Genomic DNA, 19,847 nt, shown 5'->3' with positions numbered 1-19,847 from the left:
CGTTCTCTATTTTGAGAGCAGACACTTGGCCTTGCTTGTCCTGTAGTTCTTACCTTGAGGCGTTCGTTCTCTATTTTGAGAGCAGACATCTGGCCTTGCTTGTCCTGTAGTTCTTACCTTAGGTGTTGGTTTTCAATTTTGAGAGCAAACACCTGGCCTTGCTTGTCCTGTAGTTCTTACCTTGAGGCGTTCGTTCTTTATTTTGAGAGCAGACACTTGGCCTTGCTTGTCCTGTAGTTCTTACCTTGAGGCCTTGGTTCTCTATTTTAGGAGCAGACACCTGGCCTTGCTTGTCCTGTAGTTCTTACCTTGAGGCCTTGGTTCTCTATTTTGAGAGCAGACACCTGGCCTTGCTTGTCCTGTAGTTCTTACCTTGAGGCTTTCGTTCTCTCTTTTGAGAGCAGACACCTGGCCTTGCTTGTCCTGTAGTTCTTACCTTGAGGCTTTCGTTCTCTATTTTGAGAGCAAACACCTGGCCTTGCTTGTCCTGTAGTTCTTACCTTGAGGCGTTCGTTCTTTATTTTGAGAGCAGACACTTGGCCTTGCTTGTCCTGTAGTTCTTACCTTGAGGCCTTGGTTCTCTATTTTAGGAGCAGACACCTGGCCTTGCTTGTCCTGTAGTTCTTACCTTGAGGCCTTGGTTCTCTATTTTGAGAGCAGACACCTGGCCTTGCTTGTCCTGTAGTTCTTACCTTGAGGCGTTCGTTCTTTATTTTGAGAGCAGACACTTGGCCTTGCTTGTCCTGTAGTTCTTACCTTGAGGCCTTGGTTCTCTATTTTAGGAGCAGACACCTGGCCTTGCTTGTCCTGTAGTTCTTACCTTGAGGCCTTGGTTCTCTATTTTGAGAGCAGACACCTGGCCTTGCTTGTCCTGTAGTTCTTACCTTGAGGCTTTCGTTCTCTATTTTGAGAGCAGACACCTGGCCTTGCTTGTCCTGTAGTTCTTACCTTGAGGCTTTCGTTCTCTATTTTGAGAGCAAACACCTGGCCTTGCTTGTCCTGTAGTTCTTACCTTGAGGCGTTCGTTCTTTATTTTGAGAGCAGACACTTGGCCTTGCTTGTCCTGTAGTTCTTACCTTGAGGCCTTGGTTCTCTATTTTAGGAGCAGACACCTGGCCTTGCTTGTCCTGTAGTTCTTACCTTGAGGCCTTGGTTCTCTATTTTGAGAGCAGACACTTGGCCTTGCTTGTCCTGTAGTTCTTACCTTGAGGCCTTGGTTCTCTATTTTAGGAGCAGACACCTGGCCTTGCTTGTCCTGTAGTTCTTACCTTGAGGCCTTGGTTCTCTATTTTGAGAGCAGACACCTGGCCTTGCTTGTCCTGTAGTTCTTACCTTGAGGCATTCGTTCTTTATTTTGAGAGCAGACACTTGCCCTTGCTTGTCCTGTAGTTCTTACCTTGAGGCATTCGTTCTCTATTTTGAGAGCAGACACCTGGCCTTGCTTGTCATGTAGTTCTTACCTTAAGGCGTTCATTCTCTATTTTGAGAGCAGACACCTGGCCTTGCTTGTCCTGTAGTTCTGCTGTAGTGTTTTCCTGGTGGATTTTGGTGTTGTTCTCCACACGGTCCATCAGGGTCTCCAGCTCCCCAAGTCTCCTGTAACATTGCAAAAGTTATTCCAACAAATTGTAATATACATAGTGCACAAAATACCTGGCTAATATACACAGAACACAAAATACCGGGCTAATATACACAGAACACAAAATACCGGGCTAATATATACAGAACACAAAATATCGAGCTTATATATTTGCACAGAGGCTTAGAATTATTAGCTTTGAATATAAGCAAAAGCTTTATTTACTTTTTACTGGGATATCATGATAAAATTTATTTTAATTTCATTTTTCTGTTTTAATAAAATTTGTACGATGAATAGACTCTTTTATGCCCTTCATTAAGTACATGTACAGGTGGAATGAATCTATGAAATCTGCACACAACATACTTGTACTGGGCTTACAATTTCTGCCACATTGTACAATTATTATTGAGCATTATATCAGCCAATATGTAATCAAGTGTTGAGATGTTGCAATTTTTTGTAGAGTCAGGGTGATAATATACCAGATCCATTTAAAATTAAGTATCACATACACAGACAACATTTAATATTTGACTGTATTACAGATGGGAATGAACTTACAAAGCTTTATCTCAATATGTCTGAAACTGCATATTATCTATTCTTTGAATTTACAGAAGAATTGATTAATGAAGACAATACTACAGAATTTGAACTTAGGATTGGCAATCATTTTTAAGACAAGAATTTTGCAAATCAAAGAGGTGGTTTGATCTCAAATTTTCTACATAATGGCCTTGACATTTGAACCCCAGACCTAAAAAGCAGCTTAATCCAAAGAAGATGCACAAAAAATGTGAACTTGATTGGCCAAAATGGAACTTAGTTACAGCATTGGACAGAAAAAAATCTTTCCATTATGAACTAGTGGCCTTGACCTTTTCATTATTAACTAGTGGCCTTGACCTTTTCATTATTAACTAGTGGCCTTGACCATTAATTTTTAGATCAGAAAAAAAACGGCCAAGCAAGTCTACGTAAAATATTTGGTATATAAAATGTATTTATATAATGAGCAATAAAAAGATATTATTCTAATAAGATTTATCAAATAAAAGGAACACCTCAATACATTATATATGCATGCATGTTTTACTTTTGGTCATAGTTAGAGAAAAATGTTTCTTTCAGAAGATTTCATAAGCAGAGATAGTTCAATAATACTATTGGCCAAAAAGATGAAAACAAATCTATGGATATTTGATGTTAGTTGTTAAGTCTGGTTGGTTGAAAGGAGATGAGGAAAAAGGAATCAAGTTGGGTTGAGGGGAATTCAATTAGTATGTAGTCCTTAAAGGTAAAATGACACTACGTGTAAAGCAGCAATGATTTCACTGGGTAACAGTTTCTGGCTACACAGGAATATATGGATGAGCATTGGATGTATATGTACATGTGCTAAAGCAAAAGGAAATGGATTTGTGTAGACTCCTAATAAATGTACAGTATACAACATCCAAATAAATCAGCATTCCTTGTTATGTCAGTATATTTAGAAGTATGGTTCTGCATAATCAGTGAAAATACAGATAAAGCTAAATTAAAAACATGTATAAAATCAACCTGTTTTGAAATAGTCAGTTAAAAAAGAACATAGCCAAAATAGTATCTGACAATGATATAAGGCTTCCCAAAAAAGGGTTTCCATGCAGCACTAGAGTGAAAAAAAAGATGTGAAATTACTAAAACCAAAGTTAAAAATCTCCATATTAGTTAGCCGTACCAAGTTATATTTTATGTTACATCTTTTATCAAATACCTAGCATTTTATAAAGATTGCCATGTTATGCCCATCATAATACTTGTATTCCATTGCCATTTCTCCTGTGTAAATAAAAGTGAATAGTGAAGAAAGGGACTGGGACTACGTATCACTCACTTTGGATCATGTTTACCCTCTGACCTGTGTTAACAGAATTATACATACTCTCAGTTATACAGACAGACTGAAAGAGAAAGTAGCCAAACGTGGACTTAAAGATGAACAGGAAATCATTAGGTATACAGCAGCATGTAGCAAGATCTACACATAATGTAAGGAGGCAGATCATGAATGACCTGTAAATTTACATGTGATTTCAATGGGAACAATTTAATGTACATGAAGATGTGGTGATCTTGTGTAACTGGGACAATGTATCATATATTGTAGTACTTGGATGCAGTATAAGTCTGATGTATTCATTTGTGTACTGTAGCTATCGCATTTCAAACATATATGTATACATGAAGTTTACTATATTTTTAGTCACATAATATTAATAATCATATCATCTTCCTGGCAAAGCCACTCAAAAAGCTGTTCTATCATTTTTACTACAAAGCAGTCTTTTGACATCTCTGAAAGAAACATTTGATGTACTTTCTCTAATAATAGTAGTAACCTTCCCCTGCCAATGATGTTAGACAGATCTGTTAGTAAAGCCACACCTCCAAATTAGTAACACAAGCATTAAGTGACGCACAATTAGTATTTATACCCTGACGTTTTGTCATTATTTATATTAATAGTAGGAATCACAATGAAATATAATTGCCTCATACATTTATAGGAAGCAGTTACAGTACTTGGCATCAAGAGCAATGAAAGGAGCATTAAAATTAAGATTGTGTTGCAGTACATTACAATTTCTGATGAACTTTTAATTAGTTTTATTATAAGTTTCCATTTCTGTATAGATCATGCTCTAGAGTTGCATGTCAACACAATACACCACGGAGCACACAGTGCAGTACAAACTGGGTCACGTTTAGTTATCGCTGCTGTCTGTACACCACTTGGGGAGAAGAACATGGATAGCGTGCCGCAGTTAACTTACGTGGATAAAGCAGAATTTTCTGCCAGTATCTGCGATTTCTCCTTAGAAAGTTTATCGTATCTTGGACCCATCTGGTCGAGCTGAGTTCGCAAATCCTCAAGCTGCGACTCACGCTCCATCAATTGAGTATTTAGTTGTTCGAGAGCATCCTCACTTCTCATAGCTCTCTGCTTCTGTACTCTGTAGAGGATGAGGAAAGGAGTAAAAATACCTATACTCAGTTGGCTTCCTTAAAACAAAATTCTTTATCATTACAGATCCAAAGATTTCATTGTTCTATAACTATAAATATTGTTCAAATTTATGTAGTTACTTTTTCATCCAAATATGCAATGAGATAACTGTTTGATAATTTTTCTTTAATATTTAAATCAAATAGGATTTTTTTTTCAGCCATGTTTTTTTTTTAACTTTTCAAATGCACACTAGTTTTTCATTTCATTATTATTTTTCTCCACATTGTCATGCTATGGATAAGAATTCAATAATGATAAATAAACCCTGAAATCCTTACCAAGAAAAAGTCATGAAGATATTGTTAGAAGTGGGTTTACTATTTCTAGAGCCACAGCCATTTTGTATAAGATAAAGATCCGGACACCAAAGATCTACTGTAGTACTGTAATAATACCTTGTACATCTATCATGTACATAACTGTATACTAGATAGCATTATCAAAACCCAGTCTGTATGCATGCTAAACCATTCATAAAATCCCAATATCATAATGAGTCATAAAAAATATATGGAATTGAATATAGCTGATTCAAGTTTTCTATAAAAACAAAATCAATAAGAAAAAAATCACAGGTTTGGTAAACAAATTCATATCCCTATACATATATTCTTCATTTGTATATCATGGGTTTTGAGTTACCTGCCCTTGTTGATAGGTATTGGTAGTGAAGTCATGTATGCAGCATAAGGTCACATTTATCAGAGAAAACAATTTGAGTTTCATTTACAAAATGACGAGGTCACAATTAATACCAACCCGTCAGGGAGATAACTGATGTAAAGACTGAATAGTAAAAATCCTGAATGAATCTCGTGTATGCCACACCATGCATGCCCTGAATGAATCTCGTGTATGCCACACCATGCATGCTGCTATCTAACACAACACTTGCAAGCTTCCAGCAAAAGATTTCCATGCAAAATTATTCCAGATTCACAAATCAGATCTTGAGTCAAGCATTTGTTTCATCGATTCTCAAAGGTTTAAATCATAGTAATCTACATGCCTCGGCTAATCTACACTAAATCTAATCTATGGGGTCCATTTCAGATAACTTTTATAAGGTTACATTTGAGCCCCTTATCCATCATTCTGGATCTAGTGTATCAATTTTCAAAATGATAATCATGATGGACAATAACTTTTACAAAAAAAAAAAAACCTTTTTTTTTGGCAATCAAAACAAAATAATAGAGAAATGCAAGTATCTATGGGTATTTTAATTTTTTTTTATATATATAATAACACACATACTTAAATGAATATTACATATTTACATTGTTTTATCAGTGTTAAAATTCTGTGAAGGTCGGAAACACATCTACAATGGTTGGGGAAGTGACGGGAAAACAACATCAAATCAGTGAATTTATGTGGGGAGACAGTCAAAACTAGCAAAGTGCATTCTAGGTTATACCTACAGCTTACCGATGAAACTAAATATTGGTTGGTTTTCACGAAAAAATATCTCATTACAAGACTTTTAGTGAAAAACTTCAAGCAGTGATGGCCAAAACAATAATTAAATCTGCAATTAAACTCCTGTAAAGTAAAAAGCAAACCTTGTAGCTTTTTTGAGAGCCTCCTTATCTCGTTCCGCTTTTTCCTTGGCGTTAGACAAAAGTTCTGTCAGATGCTCAATTTCTATTTTATCCTGGGCCTTTGATCCATCCAGTGTCTGAAAAACATGGCATTCTCTCTCAAATTTACAATACAAATAAACATGAGCGTGTAACTTGTTCTGGTAGAATAAGATATGTTCATTCTGGAATTAAGGCATACCCAAAAAGCAATTTAAGTAAATAATGTTTCCCCCATTCCTATAAGCGCCTCTCACACTTTTTTAGGCTTCAATTTCATTTACTTTCAAATTGAATTAAATGCAGACTGAAAATCAAAATATGACACTCTGTTAGGTTTCTTACTGATTTCTTTTGCAAATTTATTTATGGCTTACTTTGTAGAATAATATTTTAAAAGGCAAGTCCACATTTGTTTCTATGAAGCATCCCCTGAGTTGTTTCAATTTTTTTTTCAGGCCCTGGGCATGCTTGTGTCCAATACAATGTTGCAATATAAAAGTCTTTGAAATGTGTCCAGCTTCATACAAATTTTACACCTCATTATGATCTAGCGATGTTATCAAAAGATAAATTGTATTCAGGTAAATGTTTACATGGTGAAGTTTAAGAAAATGAAATTCTATAAATAGTGAAGCATCAAACCTGAAAAAATGAAACGATGCTTAATGCATGACACAAACCACACAATCATTAAAGATTTGAGATAGATTTAGGACAAATTTACACAATATCAGACAAGCAATAAAATCTCTTTTCTGTGTGAAAATGAAAACCATAATGAGTGCCTTGAATTATAGACTTTGTTCTTATTATGTTTCCAAGATTCACTTTAAAAAGATATTCTATTTTTGTTAAAGCTTGGCCACAATAAATAATGATAAAATAAAGCTTCCAAAAAGACCTAACTGTAACAGGTAATTATATGACACAATACTGCAGCTGGCACTGATCTAATCCAATCATTAAATCATAGATAAGCTATTAAGCTTGGATCAAAACATGCACTACAAAAACTTCCAAAAGCACTGCAGCTTAAGTCAAAAACATGCATTGTGAACAACTATTTCAAAACTTTCTAGTGAGATTTTCTATTTACTCTCTAGTATCTATGAAAAAGGAACATAAAAACAGCTAAGTGAACAATCAAAAGATAATCTATTTTAAAAAAAATTAAGTAAAGAAATCAAGAAACTTTCACCGAGTCTGGTGAATCATATTTTTAAGTGTTCTGAAAAGTTTTCACTACTGCTGGAAACAATGAAATGCCTTAACGGGGAAGATTTACAACACAGTTCCATTTAACTTCTTAATAGTTTTAATCCATTCGCCTCGTTAGATTTCTTATTTTCAGTAAGTTTCATTATATTTGGAGTAAGTTGTCTCCCTTAACTCACCCTGATTTGTACTGCCATTCGATTACAGTCTGCCTCTTTGGTTCTCAGCTGTTTTTGTAAGTGTGCTCGCGTACTTTCTAAGGTGGATTGGAGTCCCGTTAGAGCTATATTCTCCTCCTACGATGAAAGAGGATAGAACAGGTGAACAGGAGCTTCCAACAACAGAATTTACATCGTCACAAACACCCGACACAACAGCAGTACCAACAATCATTGTACAGAGAGAAATGATAAGTCTGGCTTGTATTCATACACAGATAGCTTAGAGTTAGTAGTTTGGGAACTGCAAACAGTAAAATTCTTTAGCAATACACTATTTCCGGGAAAACAAGTCTTTCCAGCAAAATTGTAAGAAGTGGATCATCTGGAACATATCACGCTGACAGGATGTATATACATACACCAGAAATATTAATTTTAGCATAATACAATAATGGTAATGCTTTACAGTTGTCAAAAAATGAAATAATAAAATTAACAAATTAACAAATAATGAAAAATTAAAATAAACTTACAGATATATCGGTCAAGAGTTATGTATAATATAATAATGGTAAATAACTACAAGATATTATATTTAAATCCATAGAAATATGCCTACTATAAAACTAGATCTAAAGGATGCTTCAAATCATAGGTCAAGGTCAGGTATCTCACTAATAAATAAGCTCTAGTCTGAGACACTGTTAAAACTAATTTAGCTTAAATTGAAACAATGATTAAAATAATGAAAATAATGAGATAAGAAAATAATTCAACAGATAAAGGAATTAATTAAAAATAAGAAACAAAAATTCCAGGAAATAAATAGGATTCTACACTTAAAAGTCAGACATTATATATCTTAGGATTAGGAAGCAACAACGGGTTTCCAAGGAAGAAAAACATTTCTTTCTCATCAACTGGTATCCCAAGACCTAAATGTCCCTCAGATAAACAGACAATCTGTTTTACCCGTTACCTATCCAAGACAAGCTGAACTCTATACTACAGACAGATAAACAGACAATCTGTTTTACCCGTTACCTATCCAAGACAAGCTGAACTCTATACTACAGACAGATAAACAGACAATCTGTTTTACCCGTTACCTATCCAAGACAAGCTGAACTCTATACTACAGACAGATAAACAGACAATCTGTTTTACCCGTTACCTATCCAAGACAAGCTGAACTCTATGCTACAGACAGATAAACAGACAATCTGTTTTACCCATTACCTATCCAAGACAAGCTGAACTCTATACTACAGACAGATAAACAGACAGTCTGTTTTACCCGTTACCTATCCAAGACAAGCTGAACTCTATACTACAGACAGATAAACAGACAATCTGTTTTACCCGTTACCTATCCAAGACAAGCTGAACTCTATACTACAGACAGATAAACAGACAATCTGTTTTACCCGTTACCTATCCAAGACAAGCTGAACTCTATACTACAGACAGATAAACAGACAATCTGTTTTACCCATTACCTATCCAAGACAAGCTGAACTCTATGCTACAGACAGATAAACAGACAATCTGTTTTACCCGTTACCTATCCAAGACAAGCTGAACTCTATGCTACAGACAAATAAACAGACAATCTGTTTTACCCGTTACCTATCCAAGACAAGCTGAACTCTATACTACAGACAGATAAACAGACAATCTGTTTTACCCGTTACCCATCCAAGACAAGCTGAACTCTATACTACAGACAGATAAACAGACAATCTGTTTTACCCATTACCTATCCAAGACAAGCTGAACTCTATACTACAGACAGATAAACAGACAATCTGTTTTACCCGTTACCTATCCAAGACAAGCTGAACTCTATGCTACAGACAGATAAACAGACAATCTGTTTTACCCATTACCTATCCAAGACAAGCTGAACTCTATATTACATACCAACAGCCATGCCTAATTAATACCATACAACAATAATATAGCTATGGACCAGCCTTCTATAGAGTTTGCATTTACCAACTTTTCAAAGAACACAGTTTCAAAATCTACATTTCTAATTAAAAGAAGACATCTGGACAAAATGATTTTCAGTAGATACAGTTTTAATCATTAAGGGCAGTAATGTCACTTGAGTGAGGAATCATTGAAAGATCATTTTACACAAACCACATTCAAACAATTTACAGACCAAATGTATCATGCATTATTCTATGTAAAACTTAGGTATATAACTGGTATATTACCAGAGACTTGTTCTAGGTCTACCCTCAGTAGAGCCTACTGAGCAAACATGTTATAAGACAGGTCTGACTGCTTAATGATCAGAAACAGCTAATCACTTACAAGTAACCTCGTCAACTCCCAATCATTTTCATATCATTATAATAGCTATAATTGAATTTATTTTCTAAATATGTAGTAATTTCATTTCTATCATTTTTATATCAATCCCCAAAGTAGGAACCTGAAACAAGTGTTATAATTGTAAAGAGGAAGGCAATCAGAATTTAGTCAGCTTATTTTCTCATCACAATTATCATTATTATAAAAGTCAGATCTAGAGACGAGGAGGTTTTCTTGTGATATGAAATAGATAGAAGTAAAATAATTTTGAGGCAGCTACTAGACTATACAGTTGACACCTCAGTACCACAGGAGAGTAAAAGGACAAAGCGGCAGCGTTTGTTTGGGCCAGACATTTCCTGTTCTCATCCTCGGATTTGTGTCAGCTAGCCAGCAAGTTCTCATATAAGTATGGAAAGCACATCTCATCATAGAAATCAAAATATCTGATTATGTCATTAGTGTGACAGAGATGCAGACTTAAAAAGGAAATAGTAGAAACATTTCACCCTTTTTGTTTTTAACTTTGTGCATTTTGGCCTTGTTCTTGAGCCTCTGCGTTTTACCAGCTGACCCAAAACAAGGAAAGACAATTAGCATCAACTTTAATTAATTACTTCAATAATAAAAGGAGCACTGCAGGCCACAAGCATTACAGTGTTGCTGTCGTGATATACATGTATACAAGGTAATAAGCTGGAAATGACTTAAGTATGTCTGGGACGAAAAGGATTGATAGTGATATATATCAGTGCATCTTCTGATTATTACATATAACTGAGGTGATATTAAAGGAAAGACAGAGGTAAAATATATGTTTGATCATAATAGTACATGTATGATGTTGATAATCAAGTCTACATTTAACATTCTTTTTATACAACGCATATGTATAAAGAATTCCGTCTTTGCATATTACAGAGTTAGCTCCCTTGTGGGTAGGTATTGATTGCTACGTCATTATTTTGTGAGTGCAATTCACATCAATTTCTCTGAAAAGTATGACATTGCGCTTGCAAACACATGACTTCACAATCAATACCTATCGCATGGGCAGATAACTCTGTAATATGCAAATACAGAATTAGACTAAAGAGGTTTGTGATAGATAAATACAGTGCTTTGACTGCTGTCAATACACAGAAATCTATTGTGCATTGCAATGAAGATGAATCCCTGTTTCTGAATGTACTTATTTATCTATAACAGTTAAGCAATCCTTCATCACAATAAACTAGACACATAATCCTACTGCTCCTTTTCTGTTTGCTGCAAATCCAACTATTTGGTATAAATAAAACTAGGCTTACATTCCATAATAAGAACCCTTCCCTTATTTCTAAGTTAGGGGAAGAATACAGCAAATACACTAAATATATATCCATAGCAATGTAAATGTCTGGTATCTTGTTTAGACTATTTTGTAGCTGAAAACAGTTTTAGAAAATATTAGGGCTGAAACGATTAGTAATTTTTGTATTCGATTATTCGGTCATATGTAATTGATTAATCGTTTGAATTGAAGGCAACTATATTGTTTCACTACTGACAACAGTAGATCTACTGAAAACGTCCGACATGTTTTGGTATCAACTAATAATAACACCTACTGTACGTTATTACAAAATATAAGCCTACCAACAAAAAAGAATAGATTTATTTACAAAACAAACGTATTTTATCCCAAATAAGCTCTGAATTCTGTTCCTGTATCGTCTTCTGTAACATCGTTTAAATCCAGTCTACTAACCCGCTGTTTTGACGTGACCTTCACACGTACGACTAATCAACCAAATCTGGGTCGCCACGGAGTGACATGACCAAATTTTCGTCAATGAACTTTTTTTATTTCTGTGATCAAAAAAATAAAATAAATCAACAACTCTTATCTTCAATTAGAATATGAAAAAAAACATTCTTTTTATATGATAAACACATGCAATAGTAAAATTAAATGTTCAAGATTACTGCTCCATCCGCTCCCGAGCGTCCCGGCGGCAATTAGGCCTCCGTGACATAACAACATGGAGTCGATCGCTAGTGAAAATTGGCGAACAGCGTGCTGCAAGCTTTCTCATGACATCCACTTTTTCATTGATTAATGACTTTAACTTCCACAGAGACTTAATTTAACAAGTATTTCTCACATCACATATGTTTTGTTGAGTTCAAAACATGTACATAAAGAGATGAAACTCCAGTCGGAATGGCTTACTCAGAAATCCATGATCTGTCAACATGTTTAGTCAGCTTACAATGCACTTGCTATGCATGTTACGATTAACGATTAATAAAATCTTTAATCGATTATCAGCGATTAGCTTCATTAATCTAATCGCCTCCGATTATTCGACTAATCGTTTCAGCCCTAGAAAATATGATTAGTTATTAAGATTTCACTAAAACGATAAAACAAAAATTGCATTCCTACCTTGTGATTACAAAAGTAAAATAAGTGGGTTTTTTCCATCAAGAGTATTCTATCAGTATTTATATGACCTATATAACATCTACTAAGAAAGACTCAGATGACCTGATGATGGTGTGAAATCTACTCAAGGATGTAAGGATAAAACAACTACACAGCTAAATGCCACATATAAGCTTTAGAATCTTACCTTCTGAGCTGTTATGTTAGCTCTCATATCGCCAATGAGTCGGTCACGGTCCATTAACTCTATCCGCAGACGCTGGAAACAAAAAATACAACTTTCACTAAATGGAATTAAACCTTTAAATATGTGACTGTGTACTTACGAGTACACCACAATAAGCAGATTCATGAACCTATCTAAAAATGTTACAACTGTTTCCTACAAATAAATATGATTCAGAACCAGTCAGAACATCATATATAAAACCATATACTTTCTAAATAATGATGATTCAACCGTAATAGTCATCTAAAATGTTATTCAATTACAATTTGTTAAAAATGATGTATTGATCATTTCAATTTGGAAGGAAAAGGTTCTGAAGGAAAAAGGTGTCATTAATGCAGTAATCATCCAACAGCTATGCAGATTTTTGCACTAATGAAATATGTTTTACACATAAAATTCATGCCAAAATATATAAAATGCTGAGAATGATTCTCTATTAACCTATCTTAATCATGCCAACAGCTGTTGATGATAAATTATCCATGGAATGTGAATCATGCTACAAAATCAGCTGGTTTGAATAACTTTGCATTGATCTGTTTCTGATTCGTGATCTCATGCTTCTACAAAATGTAGATCTAAACCTTGAATCAGGCCAATTAACTAATACAACTGAAAATTGTGAACAAATTTACTCCATGTGAAACAATACTGATATGACTACTATATATAAACCATACTCTATAAAAGGATAGGTTAACACAGAGAACATCTCCATAATTAATACCAGAAACTGAATAGCATGCATTTCTTGTTTCAAAACAACATTTCAAATATTAAACTAGAAATACTTGCAAGACATAAATGCATTCATTTCCACATTAAGGACTTAAGACGGGACATACATAAGTATTAAACAGCATATGCTACCCCTCTTTCCGTGATGAAATGCATAAAATGTGATTTTAATTTTATGTTGCCCTCCTATTAACATGCATGTACATCACAACAGATTTTGCTAATCATGACAAGAACTGATGTGTATGTATATACCAACCCTATTATATCGCAACAGTGATCTCACAGGCTGTCAAATATAAAGCACCACATTCATATGGACCGAAATAAAACTGCTTTTTATAAAGCACCTGTTGGGCATATCATTGATTGGGCATGGCAATCAGAGTACAAAACATTATTAAGTGAATGTATTTCAGACAACAACTTAAAACTCAGTGAACAAAATGGCAAAAATTTCAAAGTCAGAATCAAACAGTAAACAATTACTATAAATGTTAATTTCAAAATTTTTCAATGGGACAAAATAATGTTCATATCAAATTTACATATAACAATCCTAATTTCACATCATTCGTCTTTTTTTTATTAAAATAATACCTCTATATGACTATAAATGAACAGTTTATAATGGTATGATGTTTGATCTAGTCACTAACTATTGTTAATGTGCACCGACCTCATTTTGCCTCTCAGCATCGGAGAGCTTGATCACCAAATCATCTCTCTGTTCTCCTAATCTCAGTGCGGCTGCCTCAGCATGGTGTTGTTCTCTTAGCAAACGTCTTAATGTACGATTCGTGGCCTCAAAGTCGGCGAGTTTTTCCAGTAGTATATCTTTCTGTTTACTGTATCGTATTGTATCACCGTGGGTAAGTTTGTTTTCCTGTAATTGACATATATTTTTAGCACAGTAAATAATTTCAACATTTTTTCTTTACATACATGATATGTTTCCCAGTCAAAGTTACACAGGGATATCAGTCCACATTTGATGTAAAGTTACACGGGGATATCAGTCCACATTTGATGTAATGTTAAACGAGGATATCAGTCAACATTTGATGTAAAGTTACACGGGGATATCAGTCCACATTTGATGTAAAGTTACACAGGGACATCAGTCCACATGCATTTGATGTAAAGTTACACAGGGATATCAGTCCACATTTGATGTAAAGTTACACAGGGATATCAGTCCACATTTAATGTAAAGTTACACAGGGATATCAGTCCACATTTGATGTAAAGTTACAATCACAAAGCTTTGTTTTCAAACAGGAAATAATTAAAAACAAAAATAGTGTTACCTCTCGTAGCCTGCGTATCACATCCCGTAACTCTCCAATGTGTTTCACGGCTGACTGACCATCCATTTCCACCTCAATGAGTTTCTTCATCAGTTTTTCTCTTTCTCCTGAGGCAATGATGGCTTCATGCCTGTATAAGAAATACAATCATACATGATATATACATGATCATTTTTGTAACCTTCAATATTGTTTAAATACTGAGCAAAATCTTTTGAATTTTTATGGAATCTATTATTTATAATATAACAGATATATTACTATGACTTTACTAACAATTGGAATGTAAATTGCAATAACTTTGATGGTTTTCAAAATGTAAATGAAGCATCATTTACCAGTGTACTACAAGAATGACTATGAGTTTGTAGGGATAAATTCATATTATTTTTCCACATCATTTGTTGATATAGAATATCATTTATAAACCAAACTCCAGTTCATGATTCAAGAAAAGATTTTTTTTTTTAAAGTTGTGCAAAAAGTGTAAGCCACAAAACATTCCTAAAAATGGTAATATTTCAATGAAATCCTATAAAATCTGTACATGCTATCTAAGACAAGACTATGCCTACCTATAACATCTGTACATTCTATCTAAGACAAGACTATGCCTACCTATAACATCTGTACATTCTATCTAAGACAAGACTATGCCTACCTATAACATCTGTACACACTTTATAAGACAAGACTATGCCTACCTATAACATCTGTACATTCTATCTAAGACAAGACTATGCCTACCTATAACATCTGTACACACTATCTAAGACTATGCCTACCTATAACATCTGTACACACTATCTAAGACAAGACTAAGCCTACCTATAACATCTTTACACACTATCTAAGACAAGACTATGCCTACCTATAACATCTGTACACACTTTATAAGACAAGACTATGCCTACCTATAACATCTGTACACACTATCTAAGACAAGACTATGCCTACCTATAACATCTGTACACACTATCTAAGACTATGCCTACCTATAACATCTGTACACACTATCTAAGACAAGACTAAGCCTACCTATAACATCTTTACACACTATCTAAGACAAGACAATGCCTACCTATAACATCTGTACACACTTTATAAGACAAGACTATGCCTACCTATAACATCTGTACACACTATCTAAGACAAGACTATGCCTACCTATAACATCTGTACACACTATCTAAGACAAGACTATGCCTACCTATAACATCTGTACACACTATCTAAGACAAGACTATGCCTACCTATAACATCTGTACACACTATCTTAGACAAGACTATGCCTACCTATAACATCTGTACACACTATCTAAGACAAGACTATGCCTACCTATAACATCTGTACACACTATCTAAGACTATGCCTACCTATAACATCTGTACACACTATCTAAGACAAGACTATGCCTACCTATAACATCTGTACACACTATCTTACAGACAAGACTATGCCTACCTATAACATCTTACACACTATCTAATACAAGACAAGACTATGCCTACCTATAACATCTGTACACACTATCTAAGTTCTACTAACATTGTACACACTTTAAGACAAGACTATGCCTACCTATAACATCTGTACACACTATCTAAGACAAGACTATGCCTACCTATAACATCTGTACACACTATCTAAGCACAAGACTATGCCTACCTATAACATCTGTACACACTATCTAAGACAAGACTATGCCTACCTATAACATCTGTACACACTATCTAAGACAAGACTATGCCTACCTATAACATCTGTACACACTTTCTAAGACAAGACTATGCCTACCTATAACATCTGTACACACTATCTAAGACAAGACTATGCCTACCTATAACATCTGTACACACTATCTAAGACAAGACTATGCCTACCTATAACATCTGTACACACTTTCTAAGACAAGACTATGCCTACCTATAACATCTGTACACACTATCTAAGACAAGACTATGCCTACCTATAACATCTGTACACACTATCTAAGACAAGACTATGCCTACCTATAACATCTGTACACACTATCTAAGACAAGACTATGCCTACCTATAACATCTGTACACACTATCTAAGACAAGACTATGCCTACCTATAACATCTGTACACACTATCTAAGACAAGACTATGCCTACCTATAACATCTGTACACACTATCTAAGACAAGACTATGCCTACCTATAACATCTGTACACACTATCTAAGACAAGACTATGCCTACCTATAACATCTGTACACACTATCTAAGACAAGACTATGCCTACCTATAACATCTGTACACATCTGTACATACATCTACACTAAGACAAGACTAAGCCTACCTATAACATCTGTACACACTATCTAAGACAAGACTATGCCTACCTATAACATCTGTACACACTATCTAAGACAAGACTATGCCTACCTATAACATCTGTACACACTATCTAAGACAAGACTATGCCTACCTATAACATCTGTACACACTATCTAAGACAAGACTAAGCCTACCTATAACATCTGTACACACTATCTAAGACAAGACTATGCCTACCTATAACATCTGTACACACTATCTAAGACAAGACTATGCCTACCTATAACATCTGTACACACTATCTAAGACAAGACTATGCCTACCTATAACATCTGTACACACTTTCTAAGACAAGACTATGCCTACCTATAACATCTGTACACGCTTTCTAAGACAAGACTATGCCTACCTATAACATCTGTACATTCTATCTAAGACAAGACTATGCCTACCTATAACATCTGTACATGCTTTCTAAGACAAAACTATGCCTACCGATAACATCTGTACACACTATCTAAGACAAGACTATGCCTACCTATAACATATGTACACACTATCTAAGACAAGACTATGCCTACCTATAACATCTGTACACACTATCTAAGACAAGACTATACCTACCTATAACATCTGTACACACTATCTAAGACAAGACTATGCCTACCTATAACATATGTACACACTATCTAAGACAAGACTATGCCTACCTATAACATATGTACACACTATCTAAGACAAGACTATACCTACCTATAACATCTCTACATGCTTTCTAAGACAAGACTATGCTACCTATAACATATGTACACACTATCTAAGACTAGACTATGCCTACCTATAACATCTGTACACACTATCTAAGACTAAGACTATGTCTACCTATAACATCTGTACACACTATCTAAGACAAGACTATGCCTACCTATAACATCTGTACACACTATCTAAGACAAGACTATGCCTACCTATAACATCTGTACACGCTATCTAAGACTATGCCTACCTATAACATCTGTACACACTATCTAAGACAAGACTATGCCTACCTATAACATCTGTACACACTATCTAAGACAAGACTATGCCTACCTATAACATCTGTACACACTATCTAAGACAAGACTATGCCTACCTATAACATCTGTACACACTATCTAAGACAAGACTATGCCTACCTATACATAACTCTGTACACACTATCTAAGACAAGACTATGCCTACCTATAACATCTGTACACACTATCTAAGACAAGACTATGCCTACCTATAACATCTGTACACACTATCTAAGACAAGACTATGCCTACCTATAACATCTGTACACACTATCTAAGACAAGACTATGCCTACCTATAACATCTGTACACACTATCTAAGACAAGACTATGCCTACCTATAACATCTGTACACACTATCTAAGACAAGACTATGCCTACCTATAACATCTGTACACACTATCTAAGACAAGACTATGCCTACCTATAACATCTGTACACACTATCTAAGACAAGACTATGCCTACCTATAACATCTGTACACACTATCTAAGACAAGACTATGCCTACCTATAACATCTGTACACACTATCTAAGACAAGACTATGCCTACCTATAACATCTGTACACACTATCTAAGACAAGACTATGCCTACCTATAACATCTGTACACACTATCTAAGACAAGACTATGCCTACCTATAACATCTGTACACACTATCTAAGACAAGACTATACCTACCTATAACATCTGTACACACTATCTAAGACAAGACTATGCCTACCTATAACATCTGTATACACTATCTAAGACAAGACTATGCCTACCTATAACATCTGTACACACTATCTAAGACAAGACTATACCTACCTATAACATCTGTATACACTATCTAAGACAAGACTATGCCTACCTATAACATCTGTACACACTATCTAAGACAAGACTATGCCTACCTATAACATCTGTACACACTATCTAAGACAAGACTATGCCTACCTATAACATCTGTACACACTATCTAAGACTATGCCTACCTATAACATCTGTATACACTATCTAAGATAAGACTATGCCTACCTATAACATCTGTACACACTATCTAAGACAAGACTATGCCTACATATAACATCTGTACACAATATCTAAGACAAGACTAAGCCTACCTATAACATCTGTACACATATAAGACAAGACTATGCCTACACACATATCTAAGACAAATGCCTACAAACTAGCCTACCTATAACATCTGTACACACTATCTAAGACAAGACTATGCCTACCTATAACATCTGTACACACTATCTAAGACAAGACTATGCCTACCTATAACATCTGTACACACTATCTAAGACAAGACTATGCCTACCTATAACATCTGTACACACTATCTAAGACAAGACTATGCCTACCTATAACATCTGTACACACTATCTAAGACAAGACTATGCCTACCTATAACATCTGTACACACTATCTAAGACAAGACTATGCCTACCTATAACATCTGTACACACTATCTAAGACAAGACTATGCCTACCTATAACATCTGTACACACTATCTAAGACAAGACTATGCCTACCTATATAACATCTGTACACACTATCTAAGACAAGACTATGCCTACCTATAACATCTGTACACACTATCTAAGACAAGACTAAGCCTACCTATAACATCTGTACACACTATCTAAGACAAGACTATGCCTACCTATAACATCTGTACACACTTTCTAAGACAAGACTATGCCTACCTATAACATCTGTACACACTATCTAAGACAAGACTATGCCTACCTATAACATCTGTACACACTATCTAAGACAAGACTATGCCTACCTATAACATCTGTACACACTATCTAAGACAAGACTATGCCTACCTATAACATCT

At 34.9% G+C, this 19,847-nt stretch overlaps 1 protein-coding gene across 7 annotated transcripts in view; it reads right to left on the bottom strand.

The window, feature by feature from the left end:
* The window catches only part of LOC138320401 (outer dense fiber protein 2-like), a 36,140-nt gene that overhangs the window by 10,564 nt on the left and 5,729 nt on the right, over positions 1-19,847 (bottom strand). For 3 of the 7 annotated variants that reach the window (XM_069263343.1, XM_069263344.1, XM_069263345.1), the window contains exons 6-12: positions 14,642-14,771; positions 14,011-14,217; positions 12,549-12,620; positions 7,624-7,740; positions 6,209-6,324; positions 4,408-4,587; positions 1,461-1,596 (exon numbers count right to left, since the gene is read on the bottom strand). In XM_069263343.1, the coding sequence (XP_069119444.1) occupies positions 1,461-1,596; positions 4,408-4,587; positions 6,209-6,324; positions 7,624-7,740; positions 12,549-12,620; positions 14,011-14,217; positions 14,642-14,771 (958 nt within the window). Of the gene's footprint in view, positions 1-1,460; positions 1,597-3,467; positions 3,492-4,407; positions 4,588-6,208; positions 6,325-7,623; positions 7,741-12,548; positions 12,621-14,010; positions 14,218-14,641; positions 14,772-19,847 lie in introns of all 7 variants that reach the window. The other 4 variants (XM_069263347.1, XM_069263348.1, XM_069263346.1 and 1 more) reach the window with 4 other exon arrangements.

Source organism: Argopecten irradians, chromosome 4, assembly GCF_041381155.1.
Source record: "Argopecten irradians isolate NY chromosome 4, Ai_NY, whole genome shotgun sequence".
Lineage (NCBI taxonomy): Eukaryota > Metazoa > Mollusca > Bivalvia > Pectinida > Pectinidae > Argopecten > Argopecten irradians.
The sequence above is the reverse complement of the archived record's forward strand: the minus strand, read 5'-3'. Positions and strand labels throughout refer to the sequence as shown.